The 18,152-nt window shown below is 43.0% G+C and overlaps 1 protein-coding gene across 2 annotated transcripts in view; it reads right to left on the reverse strand.

The window, feature by feature from the left end:
* The window catches only part of SLC43A2 (solute carrier family 43 member 2), a 94,310-nt gene that overhangs the window by 23,360 nt on the left and 52,798 nt on the right, over positions 1-18,152 (reverse strand). For both annotated transcript variants that reach the window (XM_069761340.1, XM_069761341.1), the window contains exon 5: positions 16,884-16,960. In XM_069761340.1, coding sequence (XP_069617441.1) covers positions 16,884-16,960 — 77 coding nt within the window. The remainder of the gene's footprint in view (positions 1-16,883; positions 16,961-18,152) is intronic.

Raw genomic sequence — 18,152 nt, forward strand, 5'->3', positions numbered from 1 at the left:
TGTAATGTGCTCGGGTTATGGGTAGCACAGAGCCATCGGTCATAAACTCCACACGTACAGTTGTTAATAAGTAACTATGAATTATGTTCTTGCATATATGTGGTGCAAAAATAGGTTTGTATATATAAGTGGAATGATAATGAGCATGGTTTTCTTGAATGTACCTAATCTTTGGTACGATCCCCTGAAGAAAAAGTCCATTTGGGTAACGTCTGGAGACCATTGTGGCCATTCAACCAGACCTCGTCTAGCTATCCACTTACAATATACAAAATAATATGAATAGACACTGTATGGACACTATGCCAACGTATGCACCCCTGTATGTACCCCTGCATGCACCTCCTGTATGCACCCCTGTATGTACCCCTGCATGCACCCCCTGTAGGCACCTCCTGTGTGCACCCACTGTATGTACCTCTGCATGCACTCCCTGTATGCGCCTCCTGTATGCGCCCCTGTATGCACCTCCTTATGCACCCCTTGTATGCACCTCCTGTATGCACCCACTTTCTGCACCCCATGTATGCACACCTGTATGTACCCCTGCATGCACCCCCTGTATGCACCCACTATATGCACCCCTGTATGCACCCCCTGTATGTACCCCTGCATGCACTCACTTTATGCACACCTGTATGTACCCCTGCATGCACCCCCTGTATGCACCTCCTGTATGCACCTCCTGTATGTACCCCCTGGACAGGCAGAGTATTGACCAGGTAATTGGCGTTTGCTCCCCTGAGGCCCAAACACCTGCAGTGCTTACCATGTCTCACGAGGACAGACTAGGTGAGGCTGTGGATCAGCACAAGAGGGTTTGTAATCAGCTCTTCCCATTCCTAATCCTCTGATATAATGCAGCCTCACCTGGTTTATTTAAAGCTCTAGAGGAATTCCTCCATTGTGTATAATGACAGACATGAGCAGCTCACTAACCCAACAAACTGCACCTGGTCTTGTCAAGCATGGATCATAACAAGAGCGGCGGCGGCGGTGTGGAATAATAGTATCTGCAGGAGGGGAATGTAAGCGTACAACCTCAAGGAGTCAGACGCCGTAATCCTGCCATACATGGATCAAAACATCCTCACACAGGGCAAACAGCTGTTTCATAAACACCAGCAAACTGATTTCCTTCAGTCCCTTGTAATGCTAAAGTCAATTTACTGTGAAGCCACCAGGTAATAACTTCTAATGTTGTACTAGACTATGCCTTAATCATTTCCCCTTAAAAGTTTTTTTTTACTCCCAACTGAGAACAGCATGATGTAGGGACATAGGCCCTGATTCCAGTGATATATCACTTACTGGGCTGCTTGCTGTAGCACTGATAAAATCAGCGTTTTATCAGCAGGAGATTATCACAAGACCTATTTAACCTGCTGCTAAATATTCTCTCATGTTCATGAGTTCTGCATAACCTCGCCAACACCATGGATTTTACTGTAATTAATCAGCTATTAAATATCTCAGAAACTAGAGCTAATCTGGCAAAACCAAAGTCTTATTCTTAACCAGCCCCATAAACTTAATATAACACCGTTCAGACATTGTTAGCACCGAAATCACTGTATACCAGTGTTATGTGTGTACGGTACATAACATTGAGCTGGAACTTGCGGTAACTTTTGGATCCAAGGACAACTGAGCTCAGCATAATCTTTTCCATGGGCAGTGTTTAACCAAGAAAATCATGTCCGGTCTAAACGCTGTCTTCGAAAAAAAAACTGACAGTACTCGGACCATTGTTATTCAAATATGTGACATGTGAACCTAGCCTTATAAGCTGGATGTGACATGTTTAGGTAACCCACTAAGTTAGATTAAGGGTGGTTGTTGGGCCTGAAACACATCAGTATTTAACATTTTTGCATGGCTCTACTCGTTTTCATGGACTTCTAATAAAGCATTTTTATTTTACTGGATGGATGCGCTGATTCCCCTCTTCTGTCTTCTAGTTTGCTGTGTTACACCGGCAGGATCTGTCCTCCATTGAGCCTGATACTCTCAGCTGTGTGTCCAACAAGCAAGCGCAACACCTGATGAAGGCTTTGTTTAAGCCGAAACACGTTGTGTGGAAATATACATATATAGGCATTTTTTAAAAATTATTAGATATATTTTTTAATATATTTCAATAAATTCCAACTTTAATTGATGAAGTTATCCTGTTGGATTAACAAAAGTGCACGGGAAATTTTTTCCTGAAACGGAAGCGCCTACCAGAATTTTCCTCGTTAATAACAAGCAAGCACGGTGAGCTCTATTCAGCTTCATTTTACTACACTATGTAGTTCATTTTACCAGGTGGCAGAATAATACATAACAATAAAAATCTCTTCCATAAAACACTTTTATTTCTTTTAAAAGCTCACTTGAGGAAAAATGATAATTACTTACCAGTAATTTGATTTTCCAGATCCATGACGGCACCTAACGTGAGAGATGGTCCCAGCCCCCCCAGGAACAGGAAACCTGCATAGGAGATAAAAGATGGGGGTGGCACCTCTCTCCTCAGTTTATTGACAGAGTATGTAAGGTAACCGCTTTGTTAGTTCAGGTTTAATGTAAATTACATTTATCCCCATAGCCGACACTAGGCGTAGTTATATTTCCCCATCAGCTTTTTATCATCTGTATATATTTATATCTTATATTATATATACATTCTATATACATATATACTTTTTTTTTGTGCAACACACAACCATCACCAAGATAGGGCGGGAATTAATACGGTGCCGTCATGGATCTGGAAAATCAAATTACCGGTAAGTAATTATCATTTTTTCCCTTCCCCATGACGGCACCTAACGTGAGAGGAGAAAATAGAAGAAGACTCCTAGGCTGGGACAACAGCCGATAAGACTTTCCTCCCAAAGGCAAGACTTGAAAGCCCCAAGTTTAACCTATAGTGGCGAAAGAAGGTAGAGGGTGAAGACCATACTGCCGCATTACAAATTTGCTCTATCGACGCGTTTGCCCTCTCCGCCCAGGATGTGGCGATAGCTCTTGTGGAGTGTTCTGTCACCCCTAGAGGAGGGCATTACCCTGCAGATGAGTAAGAGAGTGCAATAGCCATGCGGACCCAGCGTGCAATAGTAGATTTCGTGGCTTTCTTACCCATGTTTGCTCCCTGAAAGGAAACAAAAAGGGCTGAGGACTGTCACAATGATTTTGTCACTTCCAGGTATTAGACTAGGCAACGTCTGACATCAAGGCAATGAAAAGTTTGTTCTCCCTGGGATTTTGGATTGGAACAAAATGAGGGTAAAACTATCTCCTGGTCCCTATGGAATTTTGAATTGACCTTTGGTAAGAAGGCCGGGTCAGTTTTGATTATTACTCTGTCCTCCAGAATTGTAGTGTATGGAGGATCAATAAAGATAGCCTGGATCTCACTAATGCGTCAGGCCGACGTCGGGGCAACCAGGAGAACCGTTTTTATGGTTAGATTTTTTTCTGACATGGAGCTATGAGGCTCAAAAGGAGGAGAAGTTAAGGCCTGGAGCACTAAATTTAGATCCCAGGGAGCAACCTTTGGCCGAGGTATAAATGGTCTGGCTGTGAAGGAGGCTCGAATGAACCTGTACACCCAAGGGTGATCAGCCAAGTTTTGATCAAATAAGGCGCCAAGCGCTGAAACTTGCTGGTAGATAACCCCCGTTCCAGACCTTTTGGAGGAACTCTAAGACTTCCCTTATTGGGACTTTCTGAGTGGTGGTAGATAGGCGTCGGCCTGAGAACTCTATAAATTTTTCCCAGATTTTTTGGTATTTATTGGATGTAGTTTTTTTTCCTGCTGGATAGCAGAGTAGAAACTAACGGAGCCGAGAAACCCTTTTCTAGAAGAAGCCCCCTCTCAAGTTCCAGGCAGTGAGATGTAGACTGTGTACTTGAGGATGGAACACTGGACCCTGGTGTAGTAGATTTGGCACATCTGGAAGGATCCATGGGTCTGATATGGACATACGCCTGAGCCAGGTGAACCAGGCCCTCTTCGGCTAGAAGGGTGCAATCAATCCTCCCGGATTTTCTTCAACACTGTTGGTATTAGCGGAATCGGGGGAAATGCGTAGGCCAGATGGAAGTTCCATTGGTGTAACAGCGCATCCACTCCTTCTGGGTTCTCTCGTGGGTTCAGGGAATAGAACCTTTCTACCTTCCGGTTTTGTTTTGTGGCAAAGAGGTCTATCTGTGGGATACCCCAAAGAGCACAGATTTCCCCCAAAATTTCCTGATTTAGAGACCATTCGTTCTGATGTTGTATATGCCTGCTCAAGAAGTCCACAACAAGGTTGCTTGTTCCTTTCAGATGTGTACTTGTCAACGATAGGAGGTGATTTTCTGCCAAAGAAAACAGTCTTTTGGTTTCTTCTAACAGAGATCTTGACCTTGTTCCTCCTTGACGATTTATGTAGGAGACTGCCGTGCTGTTGTCGGACAAGACCACTAGGTGTTTCCCTTTGATAATTTCTTCTGTCTGCAGAACTGCTAGCCTTACTGCTGTTAGCTCATTTAGGTTGGAGTATGCTGACTCCATCTGAGGATCCCATCTGCCTTGCAGAATCTGATCTTCCAGATGTGCCCCCCAGCTGAGAGGGCTCGCACCCATGGTTAGCACCACTGGATTTTGGACTGACCATGGCACCCCGTTTTTAAAATTTTCTATTTTTAGCCACCAATCTAAAGAGTCCAGCACTTGTGGCCATAGAACGATTTTCCGGTTTAAATTGTGGGGATTCTTTGCTTGTTCAGTAATTATTTGCCATTGTAGGTCCCTTGATTGCAATTGTGCCCACCGAACCGCTGGGATTGTGGCTGCCAACATCCCCAGAAGGGACATGGCTTCTCTTAACGAGATGGGCTGGCCTAATTGTGTTTGATTTATTTTTTGTTTTATGGCGTTGATTTTCCTGTCCGGAAGGATACAAATTTGCTTGATTGAGTCCAGTTGAATTCCCAGGAATTCCTGTATCTGGACTGGAAGCATCTTTGATTTTTTTTAAATTAACCAACCACCCTAATTTGGACAATAGGTCTCGTACTTTTGAGACTGCCATTTCGCATTCTCCCTGGCTGTCCGCTACAAGGAGAAAGTCGTCTAGATAGGGTATTAGTAAGATATTTTCCTTTCTTACCAACGACGCTATCTCTGAAATTATCTTCATAAAGATTCTGGGAGCCACTGACACCCCGAAAGGGAGACATTGGTACTGTAGATGAGTAGGGATTTGATTTATTTCTACTACTAGTCTTAGGAATTGTTGATGTTTTACACAAATGGGAACATGATAGTAGGCATCTGTGAGGTCTATTACAGCCATGTAACAGCCTGGATATAGCAGTTTTGTTGTAGTTTTTAACGTCTCCATTTTTAATTTGTCTACTTTGATGTATTTATATAGGGATTTTAGATTGAAGATTGTTCTTAGTGAACCATCCGGTTTTGGCGTGAGGTATAGGGTACTGTAAAACCCTTTCCCGATTTCTTGTGCTGGTACTTTGACAAGAACTTGTTTTTCCCTGAGGAGATGAACTTTCCAATGTTGCCTGATTTCTTTTTGCGACATGGGTCACTTTTACACGATGAGGTGGGAGGGAGGTGAAGCTTAAAAGTAGGCCTTCGGTTAAAAGAGATATTACCCATTGTGATGTTTGTAATTTTTCCCATTGGTGGACAAAAAATGAAGCCTCCCCCCACCCGGATATCGGCGTCATTGCTGTTTGGGGTCTGATTTCTGAGGAGGCTTATTAAAGAGATATCCTTTCTCTCTTCTCTCCCCCAGGACTTCCCACGTGTGGATTTATCCCCTGGCGAACCACGGTCTGTTTTTCCCGAACCCCCGAAAGGAACGCCGGTTATCATTCCACCGCCGTCTTAAGAAGGGGGGAGGTTTTTTCTTATCTGCAGCCTTCTCTAGAATCTCATCTAGTGCCTTCCCAAATAGATATTGGCCCTCACAAGAGACTGCACACAATTTGACTTTAGATTGAAAGTCAGCTGACCAATTTTTAAGCCATAATGCTCTTCTACCATAGTTGGAGAGAGCACATGCACGGGCAGAAAAACGCACTGAGTCAATGACTGCATCTGCCAAAAAGCCTGCTGCATTTTGAAGTGAGGGTATTACCTCTAAGAGTCTCCCCCTTGGACATTTGTCCCTTATTTGTTCACTCAATTCCTCTAACCACTTTATAATGGCCCGAGCTGTACAAGTGGCAGCCACTCCTGGCTTAAATGCCCACGTCCATGCTTCCCAAGCCGATTTTAAGAAGACGTCTGCCTTTTTATCAAGGGGATCTTTTAAAGCCCCCATGTCTTCGAAGGGAAGCGCTATGCCCTTGGAAGTGCTCGCAATTGCTTAGCCTAATTTAGGTGTTTTTTCCCATTTATCACAGACTTCTTCCTCAAATGGATATTTCCGCTTAAGGGCCTGAGGAACTGACATTTTTTATTTGTTTTTTTCCACTCTTTTTTAATTAAATTTAACACATTTTCGTGAAAGGGAAAAACTCTGCGTTTTTTCACCTCTAGGTTGCTAAACATAGAATCCTGGGTTGTTTTATGTTCTTTTGGTGTTTCAACCCCCAATGTTGATCTAACTAGCTTAAGCAATTTCCCCACATCCTAAGATAGTATGGCCGACCACACTCTTCATCTGTAGAGTCTAAAGGTACCGTCACACTCAGCAACTTTGCAACGAGAACGACAACAATCTGTGACGTTGCAGCGTCCTGGATAGCGATCTTGTTGTGTTTGACACGCAGCAGCGTTCTGGATCCCGCTGTGACACCGCTGGTCGGAGCTAGAAGTCCAGAACTTTATTTGGTCGCTAGATCGGCGTGTATCGTCATGTTTGACATCAAAAGCAACGACGCCAGCAACGTTTTTACATGGAGCGAGAACGATAAGTGAGTCGCCGTTACGTCACTGGATCGCTCCTGCATCGTTCTAGAGTTGCTGTGTTTGACGTCTCTACAGCGACCTAAACAGCGACGCTCCAGCGATCTAGTTTAGGTCGGATCATTGTCTAGATCGCTGCAGCGTCGCTGAGTGTGACGGTACCTTAAGTCTGAATCATCATCAGGTGGCAATTCCCCTGGTTCGCCTTCTGATTCCACGTCAGAGATTTGGGCAGGTTTTGGAGGTGGATTTTCGGAGCTATGTAACCCATGCTGTTTCATTTGCTCCTTTACTGTGATTTTTACTTCATCCCTAACGATAGCCTTTATAGTTTGGAGTAATGATGAAGACTCCTCGGCCACAGTCTTTTCTACACATAAACGACAGATCCGTTTGTCATAAGTTTTAGGGAGAGCTTTATCACAGAGTGCGCAGACTTTGTTTTTCTGCTTGGCCGTAACCTTCCTCCCCTGTACAATATAATACAGAGATACTGAGTTACTGACATGTTATTTGCCTTACAAAGGCACTCACCCACCGAAACCTTTAGTACCCCGGGTGTCTGTGGAACGTCCACTGGCACCGGCGATTCCACAGTCGGGTCCGCCATGTTTGGAGAGGCTATTGGCACTGCTGCTTATGCCTTGCCTCTTAATATAGTATAGAGGAGAGAGCGGTGTCAGCGCCCCTGAACTTCCTCCCTCCCGGGAGTGTCAGCACAGCGCTCTCCTCGGCATGTGACACTACTTCCAGTCAAACCCGGAAGTACTCCCATTCACCCCGGCGCCAGCCTAGTGATGGGACACATCTCTGCCCCGGCCCAGCCTCCGGCCAGGAGCGGACACCGGGGAACTCCAGCGGGAAGGACGCCACTACTGCAGCACCCATGAGTAATGTGGCCGCATACACTGCCAGCTGCTCCCACCGCGGGCCTCTGTCTCTGGACCGGCACCTCCAGAGAGCGATCCCTCTGGGTTGACGTCGCAGGTTTCCAGCAGGAACAGGAAACCAAACTGAGGAGAGAGGTGCCGCCCCCATCTTTTATCTCCTATGCAGGTTTCCTGTTCCTCACGTTAGGTGCCGTTATGGGGAAGGGAAAATACTGTGCCGTTTGCCAGCAGGGTACAGTCCCAGTCTCACTAGATCTTTCATGCCAGCTCATCCACCACCTATGCCATGCTGAAAACACAGGCGAATGCTGCTGACAAAGCAGGACTGTGAGTGCCGGTCATTGATATACTATCAAAGGAAGTTAAATTCTAAGAAAGTTAATTCCAGGTTCTAATTGTGCTGACAGTTAGAGGATCAGACTACCAGCCTCTTCACAAGCTTCTTTCTAAAAACAGCCTGAAGATATTGGCCTTGCCCAGTGTTATTCCTTCCTTTCCCTTTTGACAGACTCTTATCAGCTCTCCATGACCTGTGCCTGTGAACAAATCCCCTGTAGATGGGCACATTCCCTGAGTCCTTCCTAAATCTCTCAGCTTTGCCTTTGTAATAATAAACAAGAACATTCTGTCTGACCTCCTAAAACTGAGAACATGGAGTACATCCCTCCGCCCCCGTCACCAAAAGGCAGTAACACAGCACCGGCTCCCCACACACAATCATCTATACAAGTTGGACTGCATTCAGCTTCTGACAATACACACTGGGATGAAGACGTCACCTGTAGAAGGACGGTTGTCATTGCCGGAAGGTGAGGCCTTCTCTGCTCTTTTTACCTGTTCTGCAAATTAAAGATCTATTTCCTTCTGACGTGGGAGATGGTGTCGTTGATATCTAGTTTGGTTTTATTTCAGGCCTTCTGGGATAATTCACTAGGTAACATCGGACTTCTTCACGGCATATAGACTGGACTTACCATAAATACCGTGTGATCCTTATATCACATTGGTTTCTCAGTTGATACGAGTTTATCATCTGGAATCCCAAGTACCAAGAGGAAACCCAAGTAAAACACAAGGTGAACATACAAACTCCATGCAGATTCTGCCCAATTTTGACAAATTAGAACTCAGTACCCCAGTTCTAACCACTGTACCACAGATAAAGCTAAAGGCCCTCATTGGAAAAAAAGTCAACCGAACCCACTAAATTTGGCAGGCTTGACTGACCATCTGATGTATGGGGGTCTCTTGGTTATACAGTGGGGCAAAAAAGTATTTAGTCAGTCAGCAATAGTGCAAGTTCCACCACTTAAAAAGATGAGAGGCGTCTGTAATTTACATCATAGGTAGACCTCAACTATGGGAGACAAACTGAGAAAAAAAAAAATCCAGAAAATCACATTGTCTGTTTTTTTATCATTTTATTTGCATATTATGGTGGAAAATAAGTATTTGGTCAGAAACAAACAATCAAGATTTCTGGCTCTCACAGACCTGTAACCTCTTCTTTAAGAGTCTCCTCTTTCCTCCACTCATTACCTGTAGTAATGGCACCTGTTTAAGCTTGTTATCAGTGTAAAAAGACACCTGTGCACACCCTCAAACAGTCTGACTCCAAACTCCACTATGGTGAAGACCAAAGAGCTGTTAAAGGACACCAGAAACAAAATTGTAGCCCTGCACCAGGCTGGGAAGACTGAATCTGCAATAGCCAACCAGCTTGGAGTGAAGAAATCAACAGTGGGAGCAATAATTAGAAAATGGAAGACATACAAGACCACTGATAATCTCCCTCGATCTGGGACTCCACGCAAAATCCCACCCCGTGGGGTCAGAATGATCACAAGAACGGTGAGCAAAAATCCCAGAACCACGCGGGGGGACCTAGTGAATGAACTGCAGAGAGCTGGGACCAATGTAACAAGGCCTACCATAAGTAACACACTACGCCACCATGGACTCAGATCCTGCAGTGCCAGACGTGTCCCACTGCTTAAGCCAGTACATGTCCGGGCCCGTCTGAAGTTTGCTAGAGAGCATTTGGATGATCCAGAGGAGTTTTGGGAGAATGTCCTATGGTCTGAGGAAACCAAACTGGAACTGTTTGGTAGAAACACAACTTGTCGTGTTTGGAGGAAAAAGAATACGGAGTTGCATCCATCAAACACCATACCTACTGTAAAGCATGGTGGTGGAAACATCATGCTTTGGGGCTGTTTCTCTGCAAAGGGGCCAGGACGACTGATCCGGGTACATGAAAGAATGAATGGGGCCATGTATCGTGAGATTTTGAGTGCAAACCTCCTTCCATCAGCAAGGGCATTGAAGATGAAACGTGGCTGAGTCTTTCAACATGACAATGATCCAAAGCACACCGCCAGGGCAACGAAGGAGTGGCTTCGTAAGAAGCATTTCAAGGTCCTGGAGTGGCCTAGCCAGTCTCCAGATCTCAACCCTATAGAAAACCTTTGGAGGGAGTTGAAAGTCCGTGTTGCCAAGCAAAAAGCCAAAAACATCACTGCTCTAGAGGAGATCTGCATGGAGGAATGGGCCAACATACCAACAACAGTGTGTGGCAACCTTGTGAAGACTTACAGAAAACGTTTGACCTCTGTCATTGTCAACAAAGGATATATTACAAAGTATTGAGATGAAATTTTGTTTCTGACCAAATACTTATTTTCCACCATAGTATGCAAATAAATTGTTAAAAAAACAGACAATGTGATTTTCTGGATTTTTTTTTCTCAGTTTGTCTCCCATAGTTGAGGTCTACCTATGATGTAAATTACAGACACCTCTCATCTTTTTAAGTGGTGGAACTTGCACTATTGCTGACTGACTAAATACTTTTTTGCCCCACTGTACCCCTCCAGATGATATTGAGGGAAGAAGAATCTGGCCTGTTGAATTTTAGCAACCGATCCTTTTGTTTGGTGCGGCGGAGGCGTATCTCTCATAGAGAATACTGGAGACAAGTGATCCTGCGGATGGGAAAGCCGGGGGAAATCGCTGCCACCACACTATCATTCGGCCACCAGTTCTCTAATATGTATGGCCGGTGGACACTGCACACTACGGTTCTCAATTTACAGATTAGGAGTTATGTGATTAAAGTATGACTATTTCACAATAGTTGCCTGTAACATAATGCAGTTAAAGTCCAGGTAAAGCAGCTGGTCCACCCAGCATATAACTGGTCTCTATGACTAAGGTATGACTTGCAATGGGTTTCCTGTCCTGTATCGTATGTTAAAGGAAACCTGTCAGCACATTTTAAAATATGGAAGTTGTAATATGGCTGTATAGATGCTTCTCCCTCAATACAAATGAGTCCTTTGTTGTGATGATCAGATCTGTCAGTCAAGAGAAATTCAGCATAGAAGCCATATGCAAATCAGGCTTTAAGTGCATTGGGGGCGTGCCCATGCACTTCAAAGATGCAGTCCAAGACCACCGACGCGCCCCTCGTGTTGCATTTGGCTTCTACACTAGATTTCTCGTGACGGGCACATCAGATCTCTACAAAAAAAGGTATGATTTTTATTTAGGGACGAGCAATTCTATTTTCACATCTCAACATCCATACGTAAAAAAGTGATGACAGGCTCCATCTAATATAGGAAAGTTATATTAGTTTTATTATGTGAAATTTTAGGGAGAATGTAAACAAAACACATTAGGACAAACTTTTGCTCGCTGTCTGACTATAGATTAAAGACTTCGAGGGACTCCACTTATTGTCAGGAGTCAGTCCCCTGGGAGTGGCGCTGAATCACTTATCACATTTTATTTTTTTCATTGTACCCGTCATCTTCAGGTATGAATATACAAGAAAAACAAGATTTGAGGCGGAGATATGGTGGAGAGGCTTTCTATATGTTTAGATAATATACGTAAGGCATATCGCCATCCCATATTATTATTTCACAGACTAAATCACAAGAACTACAAGTACATATTTTCTATCACTGACCAAAGGACTATGAGGTATTTCATTCTGTGATAGAGAATACATTGGGGTACAGACACAGAATAGATATTAGGGGAAAAGAAATTGACAGTGGGGGTGACCAATGAGTGGAACAGGCTGCCACGAGAGGTGGTGAGTTCTCCTTTAATGGAGGTCTATAAACAGAGGATGGACAGACATCTGTCTGAGATGGTTTAGTGAATCCTGCATTGAGCAGGGGTTTGGACATGATGACCCGGGAGGTCCCTTCCAACTCTAACATTCTAGGATTCTTACTACTTTTACTTAAGTTTGTCTATTTTCTTAATATATCAGGCTTAGGCTTTAGGACTCATGTAGACGTAGGTGCAAATCGATCTAAGAACGGACTGCTAATTTACAGACTGGCCACGGCTCTCCCGGACAGCTTCATATATTTCTCTGAGGCTTTGACGCTGGGTTCGGGAGAACCGCAACAGTCCGTACATTAGGGGTCCATGCTCAAACGAATTTGCACGGACGTCTGCATGACACCAAATTCACTGGTTGTCAGAAAGGGAGGAGATATTATCAGGGGAAGCAGGAAAACCTCACCTCCCTGCTTGTCATTGGCTTTTTTTTTTTTACAAAAATACAAAGCCCTCACTTGGTTAAGACAATACTAAAGGGACTCTGGCTCTCATTCACCAAACTCAAAAGTGTCACCTGTCCCATAAAAATTAATAATAAGCCGGTTGAGTATGTTTTGGAAAAGGACCCAAAACAAATCCTGGTCAAAAAAGGGTTACGGTAATTAGAATGCCCTGAATGCTCCAGTTTACATAAAGCAGTCTAGAAAAAATAATCACCATAATGTCTGGCCTTAGAGACCTGGTCTATGCAGAAATGACCCCGGGTTCCTTTCCTAATTTATCAGCATGTTATTCAGGAACTTCTCAGCAGGAATCTGCAGACGTGCAATTATTAACTCTGTGATGATAGATGAACATACAGGAACCTTTTCCTTGTCCTATTATAGAGTTAAAGAGGTTGTCTCATCAAACACATTGGAGCAAAAATATGGACATGATGGGATCAGTATGCAGCTCTTTATTGCAGACAGGTGCCTTTCATTGTGTGCATTATCCTGGCCCATAAAATGGGGTAAAGTGATGCATGCTGCGATTTCTTTCCAAGCAGACCATCAGTCCAATTGGAAAGTCGGCCCTGTGCACTGGCACTTTTGCTATAATGGATGTCTGTGCTCTACGTGTGCAGAAGGACAAAATAATACTCTCATCTGAACAATCCTTAAAGGGTTTTTTCAACAAAGATTTTATTCAATTCATCTTGGAATAATAATAATTTCCACAATTGGATGTGATTAAATAAAATGTCCCTGTGCCGAGATAATCTTATAAATGTGCCCCTGCTGTGTACTGTGTAATGGCCGTGTCTGACCGTGCAGGGACATGGTCTGATCATACCACAGCTCCAGTGTAGGGGAGGAAGCAAAAGAGTATATAGACAGGACAGCATGAGATCACAGCTGATTATTTGTGTGGTAAAACAGTTCCCTGCCTGTTTTTAAACCATGTTTTATCTCAAAGAAAAAATTGACTGTATATAAAAAGGTATATATATCCTTCCCTACCCAGGAGATGTGGTATGATCAGACCATGTTCCTGTACGGTCAGACACAGCCATTACACAGCACACAGCAGGGGCAGTGGAGCACATTTATAAGATTATCTCGGCACAGGAACATTTTATTTAATCATATCAAATTGAGGAAATTATCATTATTCCAAGATCAATTGATTAAAATGTAATTTGTTTGAGGTAAAAGCCCTTTAATGCCGCCCAATTGGTGGTGGTTAGAGTTCTGAAACTTCTCACATCCCAGAACAAAATGGCACACTCGCCTTTCTCCGGATTTGAACAACCAACCACTGACTATAAGGCTAGGTTCACACGAGTGTATAAAAATCATTCAGTTTCATCAAGAAAATTGGAAAAACATTTTCTCATTTGTCATCTGTGTGCAGTCCGTATACAATCCGTTTTATTACGGCAGCAGCTATAAATGATTTCCAAGACCATTTACAGTTTCCTATGTTAGAGAATTGCAACGTATCCATAAAAATTGGATGCTATAATGTGGCTCCGTATGGCATCCAATGTTTTTTCTCACACACTTAGACTTGAATGGCCGAGTCTCATCCGATTTAGGTGCATGCTGCATTTTTTTATCACACGATGATTCAGACAGGGAGAAAAATTGGTAATCTGCACTGCCCCATGGAACAACATTGGTCTGAGTGCCAACAGACAGCGCTTAAACCGAAATTACGGTCATGTGCACGAAGCCTAAGAGCCATCCATGTGGCCTCCTGGAAATAGGTGAATGGAGATTAAGGGCACGTGGTTTTCCCAGCGCTGCTGTCACCTTCAGCGGGTGTCATAATGATTCGGAGATCAGTGGATTATCCTAAAGATATGCCTATAATCTCCTTAATGAGACAGCCACTTTAATAACAATATTGCTGATAGTTTACGGAGACTTTCAGCACATGTATCTACATGCTGGGAGCCTTTACTACGATGTACCCAAATTATAAAGTGAATATATGTAAAAAGAGAAAAACCAGTGGGGTACACATGACCTGGGAGGGATATATTACTAATTGAAAACAAAAGAGGAGAACTCCATGGCGTGAACTCTCTAATAGGCCATAAAACTTAACTTTTATTTAATATCAAAATAATAAGGGTATTGCAGATGAAAGATTAAAAAAGATTGGCCCCTAATCTGCTAGCATTGCACATTTTAAATAAGCTATAGCGTCTGATTATCACACCATTGTTAGGCAGAATAGGGCCCTCAGATTAAAACAACAAGTCCCACTGACATGTTTCACCATTTACAGGGCTTCATCAAGGGAAGGGGCAAATGTAGTACTTCCCCTGATGAAGCCTTGCATATGGTGAAACATGTCAGTGGGACTTGTTGTTTTAATCTGAGGGCCCTATTCTGTATAACAGTGGTGGCAAATGAATAATGGTGCAATCACTGTATGCTTGCACTGCACATTGGGCGGACACGCAGACACGATTTCCAGTGCTTTACCTCCGATGGATGCCACAGCATTTATCTACTGGCAGTATACACTTTTTTTACTGGATAACTATGCATAGAATAGCATCGTTATTCCGTACAGATGAAAAAATATATATTTACATAGGAAATATAGATCCTATGAATAAGTTTGATGTGGTATTTTAGAAGATGAGTGGCTTTAGCAGTAAGAAAAGTACTAGACCTAACATATTTCTCATTCCTTTTGAACCCATTTCTGGTTTTGTTTAAATAAAAAAACACATCTAAAAACTGTTAAAGAAATGTGTTTTTTTCTTACAAAAAGTCTTGATGTGAAGCCACCCTAAAGCTATATTCAGACGACTTTGTGTCCTATACATGCTTTATCCATGTCTGTATGGATGGAACTTGCACCCATTATTATCTATGTACATATTCACACAGATTTTTTTGTGCAGACCGATTGACTTAAAAAAAATCAAACAAAATGGAGACTTGCTGATTTTGATCCGATGTGAGAATAAAATCATCCAGACAATTCAATTGGTCCATGAATCTGTCATCCAAGTGCTGTCCGTTTTTATATGGATTGGGAAGGAGAATCTTGGAAACTGTATTTTTTACTAACAGATGAACAGATTCCACGCAGACACACGGACAGCAAAAAACATACACACGGACCAAAAATTGGATAATAAATACTGCTGAATATCGATTCGCTTTTCTCTCATTGAAAAAAAAAGTTGGACGTGTGAAACTCGCCTAATGCTGTTTTCAGTTTAGCTAGTAAGTGGAATGGTATTTATTGGGGTTAACTGGTATCATTTATAGCAATGTACTGATACAACACAGAAAAAAAAATGGCATAAGCCATAAAGTAACAAAACAATTTGGACTTGGTGCCCTAAAGGGATTAGTGTAAGTGTTCCATAAACAGAACACTTATACAAGGAAGAGAGCGGGTACTGAAAAGCAAACAAGGATCACACACATGAGCAAACCCATTTGTGCATTAGGGCAGTGACACAGAAGGCACATTACAGCAGTGAGTGCGACCCATTGCCTCTCCGAGCAACAAGACCTGCTGGTGGTGCAGCCAAAGCTCCTACTGGCATCTTATCACTAGGACTTAGGCCGATACCAGCTTATAGTCGTCTTGTGATCGCATGGACATGTATGAATAAATCAGCACAGCTGTAGCAACTAGGCTAAGTTACAGGAGAATCATAAAAAAGGCTTTTATGTCATGTCCAAATCGTCAGAATGCTTTCGAGACTGGACCCCAACCATTCTGGACAATGAACAATTCCAGTTTCAGACCCTCAGTGAGAAGATGACAGTATTTGTCTGTTTTATTTCCAATCAAATGAGTGGATGGTTGGGGACCCTATAAGGCTTTCACTTACGGGCTTCATACACATTAGGGGATGTTCACAGGGAGTTTTTGAGGAGGAAACTCTACAAATCCTTCTGAAAAACTCAAAACTCATCAAAAACTTGGGAGTGTGCTCCAAAGACTTAGAAGAAATAGTCAGTGTGCACATACTCTTAGATCACTGTCGACTACATGATCGTTCCTCAGGCAGCTATATCCCCCAACTACCTTTAAAAAAAGAGATCGGCTGAGCGCTCCTGTGTGCTATATAAAAGAGCTGCTGCCAGACTCCTCTGGCAGTGGCTTATGTCACCGAGACAAAAGGATTGTTATTCCAAAGTGGGACATTCCAGATCCTTGTCTTCCTTGACATCATCTGTCAGGGTAGAATCTGGAGGCCCCCATACACATTAGTCTGCTGATTTCGGCGGGTTCGGACAAAGTTAGTCTAACGTGTATCGGTGCCTTTATAGGTTTCTTATTCATACTGGGCTACATATGTTTGGATCCACATAATAATGTTGAAGACCAGCTTCGTATCTGTGGGTGTTCCTGCTGCTATACCACCACAGACTGGCATTTCATGACAAGGACCCAGCTATCTAGAATTACTTTGAAGGAGGATATTGTTCAACAATTGTAGATGACAGTGTCAATTCTGTTAATTTTGGACTTACTGTAAGAGAAGTGAAGGTCATGCACATTCCACCAAAACCATTCAGACATAAGGCTACGAAAATCAGCACAGACAGAGCTGTAATGGGAAGAAAAGCATAGGGTTACAATCTGACATATTATTGTGACGTCCTCACCTGTTAACTAGCTGGCAAACACGGCTAATAGAGGACTTTATGCCCACTGGTATGTACTAGATACAAGCCCTGTTTCACACGTCCACAAATGATGGTAGGCTCGGGGTCTCCTGACACAAATTTGACAACCTGATTTATGCCTATGAGGGTGTTGAGTTTAGGTCAGGAGACCTGTGGCCAATATGTACAGTGCACAGAAACCCAGATTTGTGAAGAGTTGGCATTTAAGAGACCTTCTCCTGATGTGTGTTCTCAAATAGAATTCTTTTCTTTGTAAGACCAATTTTGGAATCTTGTTTCTTAGAACTCTGCATTCTGCCATGCTTCAGTTATTGTTCCTGGAAGAGTAGGAATAAACTGACAACTGGGTGTTCCTCTTTAGGGGATGTACTCTCACAATCTGAGTGTGAACGGACATGTTGTTTGACCAGACGAATGGTACTAACCAGTTTTCAATTTATTCATACATTTCAAGTAGGAATAACAGAGGAACAGCACGACACAGTTCTAAGAAAAAAAATCTACAAGATTATTATTTTATGGTGAGTACAAGTATTAACTAAGGCAGACATGTCAGGATAGTAGGCAGATCATCTTTAAAGGAATCCAATCAGCATGATCCACCCCCCAAACCTCACATGTGTACAAGTGGGGCTTAGAAATATAAAACAATATGTACCTGTACCGATCCGTTGTTCTGTTACTGAAAAAACATTATTTTATTCCATATGAAAGTAAGAGTGAAGTGCTCGGGTTGTGATTGGAGAAATGCCCCAACCTTTGCCTCCCCGGCTCCATTCCCCACCTAGCGCACCCTTCTTCTGCTTGTCTGACAGCTCACTGCCTGTGTTGTCAGGTTAGTGAGTCAAGATGAAGTAGGTAGCGCTAAGCGGGCAATAGAGCCGGGAGGCGGAGGCTCAGGCACTTCTATGGCCACACCCAGAGCACTTCAGCTTCATTTGCATGTGGAATAAAACATTATTTTTTTAACTTATGTTTGAAAGGCCTACAAGCTCTTATATGCATATCCATGTGGCTTCCTGGAATAATACAGCTGGCTCACCAATAGGGGTAATCTCTGGTGTCACAATTTGCCGGTTTAGGTCTCTGATATAGGGTATACCATGTACATAG

The sequence above is a fragment of the Ranitomeya imitator genome, chromosome 3 (assembly GCF_032444005.1).
Source record: "Ranitomeya imitator isolate aRanImi1 chromosome 3, aRanImi1.pri, whole genome shotgun sequence".
Taxonomy (NCBI): domain Eukaryota; kingdom Metazoa; phylum Chordata; class Amphibia; order Anura; family Dendrobatidae; genus Ranitomeya; species Ranitomeya imitator.